The sequence below is a fragment of the Cyrtonyx montezumae genome, unplaced genomic scaffold (genome assembly GCF_038088225.1).
Source record: "Cyrtonyx montezumae isolate F1298 unplaced genomic scaffold, pur_monq_1.0 scaffold_0, whole genome shotgun sequence".
Classification (NCBI taxonomy): Eukaryota; Metazoa; Chordata; class Aves; order Galliformes; family Odontophoridae; genus Cyrtonyx; species Cyrtonyx montezumae.
The window spans coordinates 36,918,126-36,935,949 of record NW_027071824.1 but is presented as its reverse complement, the minus strand read 5'-3'; the positions used below and the strand labels follow the sequence as shown (position 1 = coordinate 36,935,949).

The following is a 17,824-nucleotide window of genomic DNA, read 5'->3' as shown; positions in this document are numbered from 1 at the left end:
ACAACAGCCATGATGAAAATGCAGCTTCAGAGTCACGGTAATCAACGTGCAGGTAAAGAGGATCTCATCTTTAGATAAGTGGACGATCCTGCTGCTGGCTGCCTCATGTCATACCGTATAAGCACATCCTTGCAGAATTCTTTCATTTCAACTAAAAAAAACTTAACTCTTTGAATCTGGCAAACACATCTTGGGCAGTGATTAAATAGATAACTGTGGGTTACATGTCTAATCTGACTCAATACAGGAGCCAGATCAAGTTTAAAAGCAATGTATTTATTCTCACAGTTTGTCTAATATCAGCAAGACGTGCTTCTAAATATATAAACTGCAACCTAGTGAATATCTGCTGCGTATAAAAAATGGTTGTGTAAGAGGCTGCATTTCTTTTCACTTACCAGGAGATGGCGGCTGAATCTTAGGTTGTTTCTTAGTATCTCCAGTGCTGAAGACTTCTGGAGGGGGCTCCTCCCCTCGCTCGATCTTGCACTCGAAGGCAAACAGGTACTGAATGTATTGTTTTTTCAGGGAGCTGGCTGCACTGCTCGAAGTGCCAACATTCAATGTTGTTGCAAGCTCGCGCCACTTCTTGTTTTTATTAACCTACCACAATAAATGGCAGAATCATTGGTTTGCAGCAAAGTAGTTTGTTTAAAAGTCAGGAGACAACAACAACAAAAAAGTACTTAGCGTCTTGGTTTACTTTTTTTATTTTCCTCTTCAAACTAATGCTCATTACGCCCACATGCAGTAATGCATAGACAGCATTTACAGTTATAAAACCATTAAGGAACCTGCTGATAGCTACATAAAAAGCTTTGCTTGTTCAAAGTCTTCTGCATGGTGCATCTTTTAAATGCCTTGCACTCTTCCAGGGCCTCTGCTCTTCAGTTAGCAATTTATCTCCAAGCAAATGCACGCTCACTCTCACTCTGACACCCACCCACACCCACCCCATTCTAATTAAAAAGCAGCTTCTGAAAACTAATTTAAAAAGCAATAACAGCATTATTCTGCAATTTAAGCGTTTGAGCACTGATATGAAAAATATTTTTTTCTCCAGAATAGCCACCAGCTGTCAGACAGTTTAGCCTGTAATTCCTGGTTCGAGTCCTTTCACTTCACAGCGTCTTGCAGGGACAGATCAATGATCCTCTGGCTAGATGAGATGCAGAGTGAAGTGAGGCCCTTTAATTAATTATGGCAGACTTCAAACACACAGGGCTAGTCCAGCAACACCCTGTATTGCAGTGCCGACTGCACAACTCTGCTGCGAGTTGTTTGCAATGCAAGGCTGAGAATATCCAAAGACTCTCTTCCTGAGTTTCTCTAATACAGCTGATCTGTAGTAACAGCTTAGTTCATTTGTCATCCAGGATGATGCCACTGCCTCACACACCTGTTCCAGACAGGGTACTGTTTTTGCTGTACCATCTGATGCCCTGAAGTTCATTCAGTCAGTTGTGAATTGCTAAGTATGGCCCAAGGATGGGAGGGAGCACTGACTTAAATGGGCCTTGAGTATCTGGGCCTTTGCTGGGGAAGAATCCTGATTCTCACAGGCCATGATGCTTTGTACTTGTCCTGAGGCCTGAGATTTTAAGATTCCAACTTAACTTCACTAGCCATAAAGGTTATCACTAGATCACTAGCCATACTGTTCCTGTGCCCTTCTGCCAGCCATAGAAATATTTCTTATATTTCCCTCTGTGTTTAATAACATCAATACTGCTGCCAGACTTCTGAGGATAGCATTAATAGCAGGCAGATTGGCACCGCTATGCACAGTGTTCTTATTTCTCTGTTAGATCCTGCAAGAACTCAGGAGTTGAAGAAGATATTTTCATAAATTGCCCCTGCTGAGGCTTGAAATCCAGCTACACAGCCCTTTGTGCCTACTGACATACAGCTAAGTGGTACATATTGAACACATTGCATAATGTAAACAGAAATATTCATGCCTAAATGCCCACTATATTGGCATTTAAAAGAAGGCTGCCAACAGCTGGTCTGCTCATGTTGGGACCCCATCAAAAGCATATATTCAGAGAACATGTACTGCTGCTGCACAGCGACATTCCCTGTCACTCTCTGGGCAGAATCAGGAGCTGTGCAGTATAGCAGCTGGAGTAACAACTTTTTAGGACAGCATCACTCAGATGCATTTAAATAAATCTCATCAAGCAAAGCACTTTGCCTCACAGTAGGCCCAAACACATAAACATGGCGATCATTCACATGGACATACCAGCAGAACCAGGAGCCCTTACTTTCAGTGTCAATTCTTACCAGTTCTGAAGCACACTATTTTGAAGCTCAAGATCCTTCAAAAATCAGTTAAAGTGAACAGCATCTACTCTTTGGCAATGCATAATGTTTGTCATTGCAAATTAACACTGAGTGCCCCCAAATAAAATAAATTTCCATGTAATAAGCAAACACTAACAACTCTCTAGAACACCCCATTTGTCCTCGATTCATTTTTTATTCTGAAAGTCATGCTGTGGGCACAATCATGCTGTACGAGGAAGAGCAGCTGCATGATACGATTTACCTGTAATCAAGTTTCTCAGCTAAAAGTAATAAAATCTTTATGATACTGGGGGGCATGAGCTGATCACTAAAAATGTCAGGATACCATCTCTTGCCCATATATAGCATTTAACAACAGGCAAGGTGAAGTGTATTAGGTTTCTCTGCCTTCCTCTAATAACACGAATAGCTAACATTTCTGGACTTGGGTCAGTGATTTAATTCAGCAGTCAAGTCCTGTGTTGTGAAGCGTACTATTAATAACGGCAGTAATAATGGTATTAATTAATGTTGGAAGTTTCTTTCTTGAGCTAACCAGATAGATCATTAAAATGTGCTCATTTTCTAAGGAGCTAATTTGACTTGCTGTATTTTTGAGATAATATTTTCTAATGATTGTAAAATGATATATATTTAAATATTAAATACCGCATAGATATCTACTATACCCCTGTCTTTAAGCCCTAGTCTTGCAAAGCTTTGAATTCACAGAAAAACAGGGTCTCAGTGTTTCACTGTAGCTTCTAGCACCTGGCCAACTGACCCTGTGGATGAAAAGGATGCTTTGTAAGCATCAGGAAAGGAGAACTACTGTCAAATACAAAATCTATGTTTGCAAATACTGACCATTTACTAACTTTTGATATTACTAGAGAAAGAAACATAGTTTTGCTCTGTAGAGGTCAGTCATACAGAACCCTACGTATGTTATTTCCACACATTCCTTTGCTAAAGTTCCAGTTAACTGGTGAGAACAAAAATGAAAACTTCTCCCATCTGTGGCATAACAAATACACTTAGGAAGAACAAGGCCACAGAAACTGTACACTCTCTAGTCTAACGTTGGACTTATTTTTATTCTCAGCTCTTCCTTCTTTTATTTCCCTTCACTGCAACTAAAAAATTCATCTTTTCTTCATAACAATTATTTTCGTAAGGTAAACCAAAGCATCCTGCAATTGCTTCCGAAGAGAGGAAAGGCACAGACTGTGTTTAAGACACAAGCACACTGTACAGAGACAATCAGAAATGAAAGATTTGGGTTGAAGGACTATGTTTTCAAGAATCAATCTACCACTTCTCTGGAGAAATGAACTGATTTGTCCTAGAGGCAGTACATCTATCTGGGAAGGATGGATTTCTAAATCTTTTTTCTTTCAGCCATTTCCTTTTAGCTCTATCATCTGCTTCTTGTATGCAAATTTGATGCAATGGCCTTTTCCTTTCCTCTTCTCTTAGCAGCATTACTGGAATACCCTGAACATACAACAACAATGACCTGTCTACAGCAGTGATCAGTTTTCTTTCAAACTGTAGACTTTTAGAGCAATTACACAGACTAAGATGAGCTCCAGACCAATATAAAAGCATAAATATGATCAAACGCCACTCCATTCTGTTTTCGGAGCTGTAAATGAAATGGTGTACAGCAGGAAATACTCTAGAAAATGGTGTGCTGACTTCTCCAAAGATTCGCTGTGAGGCACTTCTCACCTGTGCTAAACCTCCGATCTCTTTGACGCAGACGTACAGCCTGAACAGGTCCAAGGGCTTCTTGCCCACAGCTGGCAGGCTGGCCACAGGTGTGCCCCTCTCCTCCATGAATGTGAGATACCGGTCCACCCACATCTTGCGCTCTGGTTCATTTCCAAGTTCATAGACTTTCGTGATCTTCTCTCCAGTTGTGGTAGAGGAGCTTGATTTCTGAATGGCAAAAAGAAACAAAAGAGTTGGGGGAAGGGTGGGAAGGGGAGGGAAAAGAAAGTAAGAAACTCACAACACTGAAAAAGAGAAGATGTCAAACAAACTAAAGCTATCACACAACAGTAAGGAATGAAGGCTACTAGTTCAGGCACAAACAGTACATTCTGTCCATATACTGAAAATTCAGCTTGTTAATTAAAAGGGCCCAAACTCCCCATTCTCATGTTTCTTTCACCAATTTGAACTTTGGATCCCAGAAGGCAAGTTCCTGATGTTGCCTCATTTCATTTTAATAACAGATATCTCTCACATAGTGCTTTTCATCCACTTATCTTAAAGTGCTTTGCAAGTAGTAATTTGGGCAAAACTGTAAATTGGTTTGTCCCACACAACTTATCCTAAAAAAAAACCTAACAAACACTCTCCCCTTCCAACCAAAAAAGGGCTAGGAGACCTTAAAAGTGTTCCAGCAGAACAGGAATTGAACAAAAACTATCCTACTGCATGAACTACAAAAATCTAGTACCCTGGGAAGTGGTACCCGATTTAAAGAGTCACAAATGGTAATGCTTTACTGTCTGTTCAGAACACTGTAGGCCACAAGAAAGATGATTAAGAGTAACTACTGTACAAGGAGACTGGTGGCAATACTCTTCAAGAACTGTGATTCAGCTGCTTAAGTCAATAATGCTCAGGAGTAGGTAATACTCTCCTCTCTTAAAAGACAACAGAAGATGATCATTTCACATGTCCAGCCTTGGGAAGAAAACGTGCATTATGACCTGGGGAAAAACAGGATCCACAGTGATCAGAGCTGAAACACCATCAGGATAAGTGAAAGAAGTGGGAAGAGAAGAAATGCAGGCCTGAACCCTTTCTCTTGCTGCTATTCTGAATTGACAGATAACAAAAGCTCATGCTATCTTGACATCCTTTTCTTCTTAATCTAAGGATGGAGAAAGCACTGAGGCTGCTACACAAGCTGGAACACATAACTTCTCACCATATTCTTTTTTTGCAACTGTGAGCTGGGCTTTGTGCCATGTGTGGATGGACCACACACCGTCTGAGGCCTCTGATCGGACAACAGAGGATTGGTTACTGCTGCTGGCAGACCATCCCACTTGCACAGGGTGAAGTGATTTGCCCTGCACTGGAAGATGGAATGACTTAGAATTAAACACAAGAGAGAAAGGCTGATATAAAGCTTTGGGAAAGGAGCCAAATACATGAAGGGAAACATACTCTTTATATCTATATAGTAAAATCCTAAACTTGCTTGTTGACTGCAGTAGACTCGTCAAAATCATCTAGTCAATCATTCTTTTGCCTTTCCTTACTTTGAACAGGAGACAGTACTACTCTAAAGGAAACAGCACCTTATTTCTAGTTGAACGCTTCTAACCAAGACTCTGGAAGCGCCCCATGGATGCTACAGCACCAGCCACTTGTGCATGCCCCCACACGGTGCTTGTGAGTGTTGGCACTTGACACCATGAAAGATGCAGCATGTTAGCATCCAACTGCCAATGATTTTAAAAGCATTGCCACCATTCATCTTGCACATTAGCCTGGAAAATATGACAGGCTCTCTATCTCCCTCCAGCTGAAACTTGGCAATACTGGAAGAGAGCCAGCAGAAAAGAAACATGAAGCCAAGAGAGTGAGATCCAACAGTTCCATGAGCCATTGCTGTTCTTTCCAGTGAATGGATATTCATTTTAATTAAATAAATAGCCTCCCATAAAGTTTTCTGCTTTACTTCCTGATACTGCAACTTCCCTGCTGTAGTCCTTCCTATAGAAAGATACTATTACCTTTTTCACCTAGAAACAAGACACTGCCTTGAATTTACTTGAGTCAGATTCAGTAGTGTTACAAATCCTCGTGAAGTCAAGACTGAATTTGTTTTACTAATATTAAGTGGCTGGCAGGAAAGTTTTCTGTTATGTCCTGCAGATTTTGATTATGCAATTGAAGTACAAACATTCTGTAATAGCAACCTAACCACTTTACTCAAAACATCACTTCCTATATATTTAGGTGTTTAGTTTTCAACAAATATACTTTGTCAAAGATCATTTTGGTGGTGGGTGCAGTGAGGGCAGTAGGCAAGTCATATTGCTACTAACTTGATTTTGTAATGTAAGTGGATAGATGATTTCATAGACTCAAACAGCAGAGTAAACTAATGCTACCCTTCTACAAACTGCAGTAATAACAAAGCTATTTTACTGTTCATCAGCATTATCATTAATTTTAATTTGCACTTAAGATGCTTTGAAACTCTAATAATTAAACCAGGGTAGGAATTTTCATCTTTTACCCAGTAAATATGTTATGCCTTTGTATTTTAACATGCAAGGCAACAAACAGGTTTCTATTTCAAACTGATGATAGTTCATTGTTAAGAATGTCCACACTGACCAGTTTTATGTTTTGGTTTTCATATGGTAAGATTCTCTTTTTCAAATCAGATTCAGAGCATAATAGAAACCAGTAAAGAATTTTTCACTCTGGGTTCTTCTGCGTCTCAAATAATGCTGCTTTTCAGCAATGCAGCAGAAAGCACTAAAATGACAGTATAATCTGAAAACTTTTCACAGCTTACAGAAGGTAAGAAGTGTTTCTTACTGTGTTAGCTTTCAGGTTGTCAGGTTTTGTAAAATGGGTGCAATTTTCTTCTAAAATGAAATGTTAACTTTAGAAGAATGCACTGGAGGGAAAAATGCTATTTCTCAAGAGTAAAGATCTTTTCCTCTTCTCTATTTTTACAAATGTAAACATATAAAAATGACAGATGTGTGCAAACTAGTCTACACACAAACTTTAGATCCACAAGGGCGCATTCAGCTGGAAGCCTAAATCTGCCTATAGGTCAATGCTTACTCCAAGAAAATCCAGGCTTATTATAAGATGATACCATTAACAGATCCTTAGCTAAAGTGAGTGCAAGCAAGGCAATGCTGGAAGAAAATAGATCATGAGCTTTTCTTCTATAAGTTATCAGTTTTGTTAATAATTTTGATGTTAAAAAATGCTGGTGCAATTCTTCATTATCTTAGCTGTATCCTACTCTGCCCTCAATTCCCAGTCATTCTATCCAGGCTACTTTTCATCTTTAAATGGATGATAAAAAAAACAAAACGAAACAAACAAACAAAAAAAACCAAGAAAGATTGTAGATACCAAAGCCAATTCCCCTATTAAATTTGCCTAACTCTACACTTCATTTTCAACACACCTATCCCCTACTGAGGTTGTGTGGCTTTAATACAGGTTCTGTCATGGTAAAGCTACATTATCCTTCAGAGCAACAATTTCATAATGTGAAATTTTCTATTAAGGCAGTGCTAGTTGTTTCTGCACGTCTCTTTAGCTACCTGTATTTACAGAACTATCTACTGTTCACTTCCCCCACTTCAATAAAGAATTTGCCAACACTACACTTACACAGTCCTCTTTCACTACACGACAGTGTGCATACACTGACAGCAAAGCTGTCCACAGGCCAACCTCAGGGGTTGCAGCTGTTGCAGGACACAATCCTCTGCCAAGATACATCCTGAAGCACTCTGCAGACCCCTCAAAGCTAGCACCACAGAGACACGGTGCTACTCAGGTGTCTCTACTCTCTTGTTCATGTGTAACTATGAAGAACTGACAGCATTTTACGGGATTTTCATGACCTATTGTTTAACTCATGTTGCACTGACCACATGTACGTAGCACACACTCATTTTCAAATTCTCTTTTCAAGAATTTTAAAGACACTTAGCCAGTGTAAGGGACACAGACTATGTATAAAAATCACATAGCAAAAGCAACCTTATATCTAAACACTTATGAGCCCTCAAACGTAATGGTAACAATTCCCTCTCTACATTTTCTGATGCCTCAGATCCATATAGAACTGCTCAAAGAGAGGATTCACTCTGTAGGATCACAGGGATGCTGTGAGACTATTCACCCTTGCTTTTACCCTCTGCTGGAATGGAGAAGTTGTAGCACAAGAAGCAGCTCTGGAATTTAATGAACAAATCTGGTCTGTTTCCAAGTGTAACAAAATGACTGCAATCAATCTTCCAGTCTATGTCAGGCTGCAGTTAAGGTCGATGAAGTTATCCAATCCACTGGCTTTCATAGGTGAAAAGAGATCGGCTAACTTAGTGCACTTGATTTTTCCCTCATTCTATAGCACTCTATCCCCACCTGTGCACCAAGAAGCTAAGTCAAGCTAAAGATGTAGCAGCAGTTGAACAGAAGGGCATTCAGAAGAGAAGCTTTTACACTGAAAGCACAAACTCTGTCCATTTTTTTTCCAACACCATACTTTTTCCCTATTTACATGGAAGAAAAACTCCACAGTGGCTCTAGGATCTATTACGCAGTTTATACAATGAGCTCAGGAACACACTGTAGAAGAACTTGATGGGTTAGACAACCAATGCAGTAGCCTTCTTGCCTTCTTCCCAGATGAGCAACAGTCAAAACATTACTACAAACAAAACTAACCCCATTTTTTGTGTCCCACCCTCTTTTAAACGCTGTTAAGAATAAGATGAGGTTTTGTGGGAACAAATAACACCAGCTGCCTTCTGAGACTCAAAGTTGCTGCCAAATCAACATCAAAACATCCAGGTGGTGCACTTCATGCCATGCTGCCCCTCTGTTCGGGGCTTTCAGTAATGTCTGGCTTTCTGATGGATAGACCTTTTTTTCTCCAATTGGCCTTTCCCTGTTTTCCAGCACATACTCTTTAACATATAACTTTGCAAAATTAAACTGTTACCAAGGAATTGTTTGTATTTTAAGTGCCTGTTTTCCTGTTAATGCAGGAAGAAAAATATTTATACTCCTCACAAAAATCTGTTGCAATATTTTTCTAAAGTGAGAAACTATGATTATTTTTTGTAGCAAGAAGAGGAAAAACATACATTTTCCTGATTAAAAATAAAACAAAAAATGGCCAAGTGCTCCCCAGAGGCCATATGTTCTCATTCTCTTTTCTTTGTATGTATATACATGTACATAGATTTTACTATGTGCACATATAAATATATGCCATCTATATTTTAGCTCCATGCATCTCCCTCAGGTTTTTCCTGGGCGAGAATGACTAAACATGATTCAGCTAAAAATAGTTTTTATGAAAATTTACGTCTTTTTTTCTTCTTTCTACCCACAATCCGGGTTATTTCAAAACAACTGAATGAAGCAAATCAGAAACAGTTTTGTTTTAGATTGTGCCTTGAGAACTCAAAAATCTTATTTCCAAATACACAATTCAGAATTTAAAATGCTTCAAAAGATACACACGGCAGCTTTTTGTGGTGCTAAGGTTACAATTCAAATGTTGCTGGATCTTAGTTTTCGTTGTGTTTTTTTTTTAATTTTTCTTCCCTAAGTAACACTAGCAAAGACAAGTGCAGCAACCAGAATGAAATCAGTTCTGTGAAGGAGTTTGGGCCCAGGAACAGAAATGGAATCGTCCTTAACAACACAGTCGGCATGCTTGGAAGCTGATGCATTACAGGATGTTTTCTTCACAACAACTGCTGTATTACCAGACAGCACACTTGCATGATACACGCAATTTTACTCTTTCTTATTTCAAAGTACTGTTGGGACAAATTTTGCCCTTGGATAAGCAATGCTCAGGCCCCACTGAAGCCAGGCAGTGGAACTTACAGCCATGTGTCCAAGAGCAGAATTTGTACCCAGTATTATAAAGAAAGAAAACTGTTTAGTGGATAAATAATGAAGAAAAGGAATTTATAAAACAAACAAGCAAGCATTAAAATAGAATTAATTACAAAAAAATAAACAAAAACCAAAAAAATCAGAGCCACTTACAGGGCTTGATGGAGTCTTTGGCCAGCCTGGGCTGCTAATGCTATCACTTTCATCTCCATGAAATGAGGAGATGCTAGCAGAGCTTGGGGACATTGGGGAAGGGACTGGTAGGTTGCCTGGGGTTGGGGGCTGAGAAATACCCTGAGAGCTGTAGCTATCCTGTGGTAGAGGAATAAAAAAAAAATAATATGACAAAGGCAGGGAAAACTTTATTAAAAACAAAAAAAATACATCCAGTTTAACAGTGACCAATTTTTTATATATAAAATATATATAAACAGAGAGACACATACAGAAAACACACACATATATAGATATATTTATATATATAAAGTATTAAAACAACATTGTTAATTAGTATAATTTGGAAAGTTTGCTGGATGCTTGGCTAAAGTCACTAAGCCACCATGCTTATTTCAAGCTCACATGGAATGCTAAGCATGGGTTTCCCCTTATGAAAGAAAGAAAAACGACAAGCTGTTCACCTTATTTTATCAAATAAGGCAAGAAAGCAAAATATTAAAGTATGTTGCTGCTGCTGAGCCGGCCAAAACAGGAAGCTATAACTGAAGGCAGAGAAAAATGGCTGCAAGTATTCATATCAGGCAAGACCCTTCTTCCCCACCCACCTCGCACAGCCAAATCCCCACGCAACTTTTGGCTTGGGTAGCTTTGCCCCCGCAAGTTAAAATGCCGTAAGAACTAGTAACTTTCAGATCCACACAATGAAGGAAAAAAGAAAAAAAAAAAAGAAACAAAGAAATTGCACGTGAATGGAAACGCATGCAGGAAAGAACAGAAGTGGGTAGGCCAAAACCAGAAGATGGAAGACAACACAGCAGACTCCTGCGGGCTGAACCAACACCACGTGCGGAGTGGTAAATACCTTTGACTTGCTCTCGGGTTGAGGAGCTCCTTCTTCTTTGCCATCTGCTTTGAGAGGAAGGGGTAGTTTGGACTCACCAGGTGTCATCATATCTGCAAGACCCATAGGTGCTAATCGAAAACAGGAGAAACAGTTAAGCATGACTGTGTTTGGCTTGCTAGGAAAAAATACGCTTCCTGCTGCCAGACTGTGGTGACACGTGAAGCAGAGGTTATCCCACCTCCGTCCTTTCATTCCGGCATCTGGAAACCTGCACACCTCTTCAGTTGAAGTGAGGAAACAGAAGAAGTGAAAAAGGGAAGAATGCAAGCACCACGCATAAACAATAAAAAACACTTTATGGATAAAATCATTTTTCACACCACTGGTGGTCTGCAGCTGTCCATGGATCTGACCACTGCATTGTACCAGGGCAACAGTCTACTCTACTAACTGCTCCATTTTTCCTGTAGTAATAGACCAGCAAGATGAAAACAATGCAGATTTTGCTCGTAATTTTGAATCTGAGGAAAAGGCTGAATTTCCTAACTACACTTGTGTACTAAGACTAGTGTCCACAAGATAACCACTATCCCTATCTTCAGGGTGCACTGCTCAGCCTTGTGAGCCTTAACTACGGAATTACAAGCTGCAAACTCTGCTCAGTTGGAGAAATAGCAGTAAACTTCTTTTCTCGTGCCAAAATGAGGTGGGACTGTAACAAACACGCAAATGTCTTTCTCTGATAGTGACATGCAGTTAACTTCCCAGGGGTGTCAGGGGTTTAAGGTTTTTTTTTTGTTTGTTTTTTTCATTGCAAGCGCTAAGTATGGTATTATTGCTGAAGAGCTGCTCACTTCCTGGATTTCTAGAAAGATGTAAGAAGAAACATTCAGATAAATACACAGAAAATACTGGGCAGTGTAGGTGCCAAGACACAGAATCAATGCAATAACCAAAGAACAACAGCAAGACACCAGGCACTTCTTTGCTCGAAAAAAAAAACATGTGCTCAGCATTTGTGAAAGACTGGATTATCTTCTGTCTCTCTGCCTCTTTTTTTTCCTCCTCTTGTGCTTTGCTTTCAAAGAAGGATCTGAGATAAATAAAAACACAGGCTAGAATAACCTGTAGGGCAATGAAAAAGGAAAAAATACATATCCCAAACTCACAAATTTTAAGAATCAGTAAAGACCCATTTCTACAAAAAAAAAAAAAAAAAAAAAAAAAGCAAAGAAAGAAAAGAATAAAAAACGTGATGTGACCATTACCAGACTAGTATGCTTCTGCAAAATGACAATGCTGGCTCACACAAGGCAGCAGGCATGCAGCATAGCAAGCCAAAGAGAGGAGGGGGAAAAGAAGCTTTAAAATGCTTCACAGATTGCCCACTACAAAATGATTATTGCACATATTCATGTATTACTATGTTTTAGAAAATAATTAGTTTTAATTACAGCAGTGAGAGCATGAGCAGGACTCTGGTGAATACGCTGGCAAGCTTTGCAGTGCTAATTTGCTAATATCTTTAGCATCACTGCAGGTTGAGACTATGGGTCTGCCAAAAAAACCTACCCAGACATGTGCCATGCGAGTTTACAACTGCGTGCTCAATATTCAGCTTTGAACGGCCAGTGTTTTTCATGGGCACATTTTCTTGTTTTTTCAAAGTACATTTGTAGCCCAATCAAACCCTTAAAGTCATCAATACACATAAATCATGATTGAGATTTAAAAAAAAATTACTTACAATACTTAAGATTACAAGAATTGGAACAAAAAGCTTTTTTCAAGTGATGCAGCTGCAGAGAGAATCTATTGGGATCAGCTAAAAATGTTGTTATTTTTATGTATGTGTGTGAAACCTCAACAAAACAGCCAAGCAATACCATACTGGGAAGCCAGCATCCACTAAGCACGTGATTTGTATGCCTTTTGCCCTTGTAATGCTTGAGGAACTGGGGCATTATGGAGTGAAGGATAGCAGCGTAACACATTTTAGTTTTATGTTCTAGAGTTTTTAAAAAAAGTTACTTTTCTTTTAGATATGTTTTTTTTTTTTTAAATACAGATACAAAATGGTCAAATGTATGTCACAGTCTGGTTTCAAACTGGGATGCAAAACTGTTATACAAAATCCTTTTTAACACATTTCATGCTGAGAAAGCACTAAAGAAGACATCTCGGTTTTAGTTAAAAGCAAACCAAAAATGACCCTTCCCCTCTAAAGCAATTTTAGAAAGGTCAAACAAAGTAATGTTAAAAATCATGCTTCTTCACTGGAATTCAGCATGGCCAAATCCTCCACTGGTCTCTCCCTGTTCTGATGCTGGCACGTTACTTTTCTGTTACAAAGAACAAAACATTTCTGCCTATTCCTGGCAGCCCTATTTCCACCAGACCTCCTTCACAAAATCTCTGTTTCAAGGAGGTTTCAACGAAGTTCTCATGTAAAGGGCAAGGAACTCTAGACTGCAACAAACCACACATCCTGACTGTATTAATCATGTTTGGAAATACGAAAACACCAATTCATTTTGTGTACTGCATATTTCTTGTTTTGTGGCATATGCATACATAATTTGGTCTCCAACTATCAGGAGTTGGAGACAATTATGAATAAAAGACAAATGAAGCTTTCCAAATTCTTTTTCACTTTACATTCTAAACTATTTGCTTCACGTACATAATTTGCTTCTACCTCGAAGAGGAGGACTGCAGGGGTCTGACTAGCAATGGTAAGGTCTCCCTATAGCTTTTACCTAACGTGTTTCCACATCTACTTTCCATCCACTGTTGAAATGCTGTTTCATAACTTCTTGCAAATGTACTCTCCAGTGATTTGCAAACAGACACTCCTTCACTTTTCAGCAGAGCAGTACAGCCTGAACACTGTTTTGACCCTTTCTGAGCAGCAAAATACTGTTATTGTCACGAAACTGCTAAATTAAGACACGCTCTTTTTCTACATAGGCACTGATAATTCTGCGTGTGAAGTGCAGATCGAAAGAGAAAACATTTTAGAGAAGAGGGTAACAGGAAAACCTTGACTCAGAAAGTGCTGTAGTGTACTGTGAATAGGTTTCAAGTACTAGCCTCTGGCTTATTATAAGAATTTAAGAGCTAGAATGGTTTCAAAAAGCAAGTATGGGTCAAGGTCCTGAATTAACTATTCCACACTGAATTTAATGTACTCAAAGGCATATATTGACATGAGTGAAACTGCAGCAAAGTATTCTTTTTTGCTAAAGGCTGTGCTATCAGTCCCAGAAGATGATGAAATACCGTAAGAGCAGCAATACACAAACATTGTTTTTCCCTCTATTGCTAGCGCAATAACAAATCACACTCTACAAAACAGAATATTACATCCTTTGTAAGACATTTCTCCCTCCCTCCTGCCCCTAGCACTCTCCCTCCAAAAAGAAAAAAAAGAGCAAGAAAAAACCAGAAAATTTATGACTCATGAGAAGCTGGCAAAAGAATCCCCACTGCTTTAATACCCACAAAAAAACCCAAAACCAAAACCAAACCAAAACAGGGACAGTATTGCCTCATATCCTCCCATAAATGGCCATTCCCCTGTGGGTCCAAGCACAGCCTGGGACACTCAGGCTCTGTTTCTGAGACAGGCACGTGGGCAGCCAGGACGTCAGTGCAGTGCTTTCCTCCTGCCTACCCAACCTCCTGACTGCGGGGTGACCCAGGCACATGCTTGGGGATGTGGGTAGGTGAACTCCAAGAGCTGACTGATTTGTGGTCACAGTGACCACCAGGTTACAGTCATCAACTGTTTGGAGTCTAGGGGATGTTACCAACTGCCAGTGTCCTCTGAAAATTTTATTTAAACATGCTTTAAGTAATTGCTCATATGAAGATATGTATTAGGGCAAAAAAGAAAGAAAAAGGAAAATAAATAGAGGCCTTCATTAGTCTGAAAAATGAAAACCAACCAAGCTACAAAACAGAGAGAAACAATTTACACTTCTAAAAAAATGCTTCACATTTATAAATATAATTGCTTTCCCTCTCAAGAGATCCAGCCAAATAAATACAAACTCAGAAATATATTATATATGAAAATGTAAGTGTTCTATCTACGTTTAAGAGCATCCTTTTAATTTCCTCAGCGCAAATAACTTTCCTTAGAACTTCACGTTTTATGGTAAGTATTCCGAAGTTAGAAATTTGTTGAGAATAACAAAACTCGGAAAAATGAAATGTTTCAGTACAGCAGAGGTGGCAGCAGTGAGGAGATGAACACCTTGTGACTGTTTTGTTCACCTTCAGAGGTCTAAGAGGACATGGGTGCCACTTTCTATGCAAGTACAACATGGAAATCCATGAGATGAGGACTCCATATTACTTCTTTTTAAAGCTCGTTTTCACTTCAATTGTCAAGGTTCACAGCATTAAATTATTAGTATATTTTTATTGATACTGCATTTGTAAGCTCCCTTTTACTGCATTTTTTAAAGCTTGATTTGAAAAATGGAGGGAAAAGATATAAAATAAATATGGCATGTGAACCCTCATATAACACAAGGACAGTGGAGGTTTTTACCATTTTTCTGTGTGGCAGTTTGTTTTGTAACTGTGAAGGGATCCTAGCTTGAAGCTTTTGGTACTGGTATGAGTGGAATACTCTATCAGAAGGACTCAACTACATTAACCTCATAATTTCTGTGCTCCAAAACTGCTCTATATCAGCAAAAGCTGGTGATGTGCTGTTTGACCAACAGCTGCCCATGAAATATCAGGATGCAGAACTGCAACACGATATTCCTTTTGATTATTATATTAATTAAAAAAATAAAAAGACAGCAAAATAATAGTAACAAAAAATCAACTGGTAGTAAGGAGTTATGAACACCAATAAAAACAGGTGGCAAGAAGCATTATATGCAGTTGTACAGAAGCCCTGCGACCATGTAAAAACAATTCCAAACAGCACTCGCATCTTCTACTGCACAAAGTCAAACCTAAAACTGCATTTCATTACAATGAATAAACCAAAACCTACCTTCTATCTTCAAAACAGGCAACCGCACTCTCAAAACCAAGAAAACCAAGAAGAAAGCAATCATTCCCTGTTGCTTACCTTATTTTTGCATTGGCCTGTAATTGAAACAACAGGTGTCCATGCTCAGTGCATGTCAGCAAGTTAACCCTCTCACCTGACTCCATCAGTGGCTACTCAATTGCTTTTTTTGGCCCTACGCACTGACTGAACACTGTTTTTTCTGATTGACATGGCTTTATACTAGAGGGAGGAAGGCTCAGGAGCCAGGCAGCGGAGCTGCTCTTTGTGTCACTGATAATACTGTTTTTGACCTGTATGCAGGCACCATCTGCATGTACTCCATCTCATCAAATGCAGTGCCTGGATGAGAGCAGACCCTGAAGTGCCCCCTCCTCCCCCTGCTCAAGCCAATACCAGTTGAAGTGCAGTACTGACACTTATCTTAAGATCAGCCCTTTGTTTCTTTGGCCCAGGCAGAACAAGTCAGCACATGGGGAATGGCAGCGTTCCCAATGTATGTTCCACAGCAGTGTACCCACACCCCATTTTCTCTTTTCCCTCCGTTCCAATGCACTGTGTGTGCTGCTGGAGCCTCAATAAGTGACAAAGTATAATCTAGATGCATGTCTGCTCACACACGGAGGAAAAGAGGTGCGCTGAGCTCCTCCAGTTCATCTTGTGCTTACTTTCAATTGGGTAACCTTTGAATTAATAAAACTGGAACAAAAGAAAACCTCACAAATGCACTGGCAGAAAAAAAAAACTGATAAATGTTTAAATTATTAAAAATCCAATATTTCAGAATGCATAACACAATAAAAAGAGTATGACTACCCCATACAAAAGACTGCTAGGATAAATGGCCTTGCATTGAACAGATTTCCACTGTATGAAATAACGAATGGCTGAATTATCTGAACAAAAAAACCTCTGTGAATCTTCCTTTAAACTGGTTATTCCTTAGGAATACATAAATCTTCTTAGGCAGGGCACTCTGCCATCTGTTTGCTGTTGGTTATTTTTGCAGCTCTGGGGGCCAAAGGAAAAGGGGGAAAAATTACTTCTGCTAATAGCAAAACAGAATTTATAGCACAGTTTCAATGCTCAGAAGTAATTTTATTTCAGCAAGCCAGACAAAACACATAACTACACAAACAAAACATAATATTACCTGGGACAGCTCTGGTGGGGGAAGAGCAAGCTATTATCTAATGGTCTTTTCAATAGCTTTTCCCTCTTCATTCAGATGGTAGAAATGTGCTGTATGGACTAACCTAGAGCTTTCAAGACAAACTGGAAAAGGCCTTTTTTTTTTTTTCCTCTTTTTTTTTTTAAAGCTTGCTGATTAACAATTTCTATTCAGTTTCTTCAGCTAACAAAAATGTAACAATATTCTTGAAAGATAAGACACTCCTAAGCACCTCAGGAGATCCTATACACAGCAAAGAAATGCTCTGGTCATACTGGACACTGGAATTTCATATGACCATTTTCTGCCTGAGAAGCAAGAGAACATAACAAGAAGGAAAAGCAGGGAAGGAGGCAAAGGATGAAGGAATGAAACAGGCTAAGCAAAAAGATACTAAAACACAGGCTCTTGGTAAGATACAATTTAAGTAGTGAGGTATCTCTAAGGAAAGAAATGAACCAAATAAAAGCAAAAAGTAGAAATTCAGCTTTCAAAAACAAAGCAAAACAAAACAAAAACATAACCAACAACTGCAAAAACAGTTTTCAAAAAGGTCTAATGTTATCAATAAAGCATGCACAAAACCTCTGTGACTGCCGGTAAGTATTTTAGAAGATCCACTTTAGAGTACTCAAACTCCATCTGAACCCTCCCA

The 17,824-nt window shown here is 39.1% G+C and overlaps 1 protein-coding gene across 7 annotated transcripts in view; it reads right to left on the bottom strand.

Moving 5' to 3' along the window:
* ARID1B (AT-rich interaction domain 1B) overlaps window positions 1-17,824 on the bottom strand; it is a 318,214-nt gene that overhangs the window by 25,305 nt on the left and 275,085 nt on the right. For all 7 annotated transcript variants that reach the window (XM_065732311.1, XM_065732346.1, XM_065732320.1 and 4 more), the window contains 4 exons: window positions 10,979-11,088; window positions 10,093-10,251; window positions 4,027-4,236; window positions 399-603 (listed from right to left, as the gene is read on the bottom strand). In XM_065732311.1, the coding sequence (XP_065588383.1) occupies window positions 399-603; window positions 4,027-4,236; window positions 10,093-10,251; window positions 10,979-11,088 (684 nt within the window). The remainder of the gene's footprint in view (window positions 1-398; window positions 604-4,026; window positions 4,237-10,092; window positions 10,252-10,978; window positions 11,089-17,824) is intronic.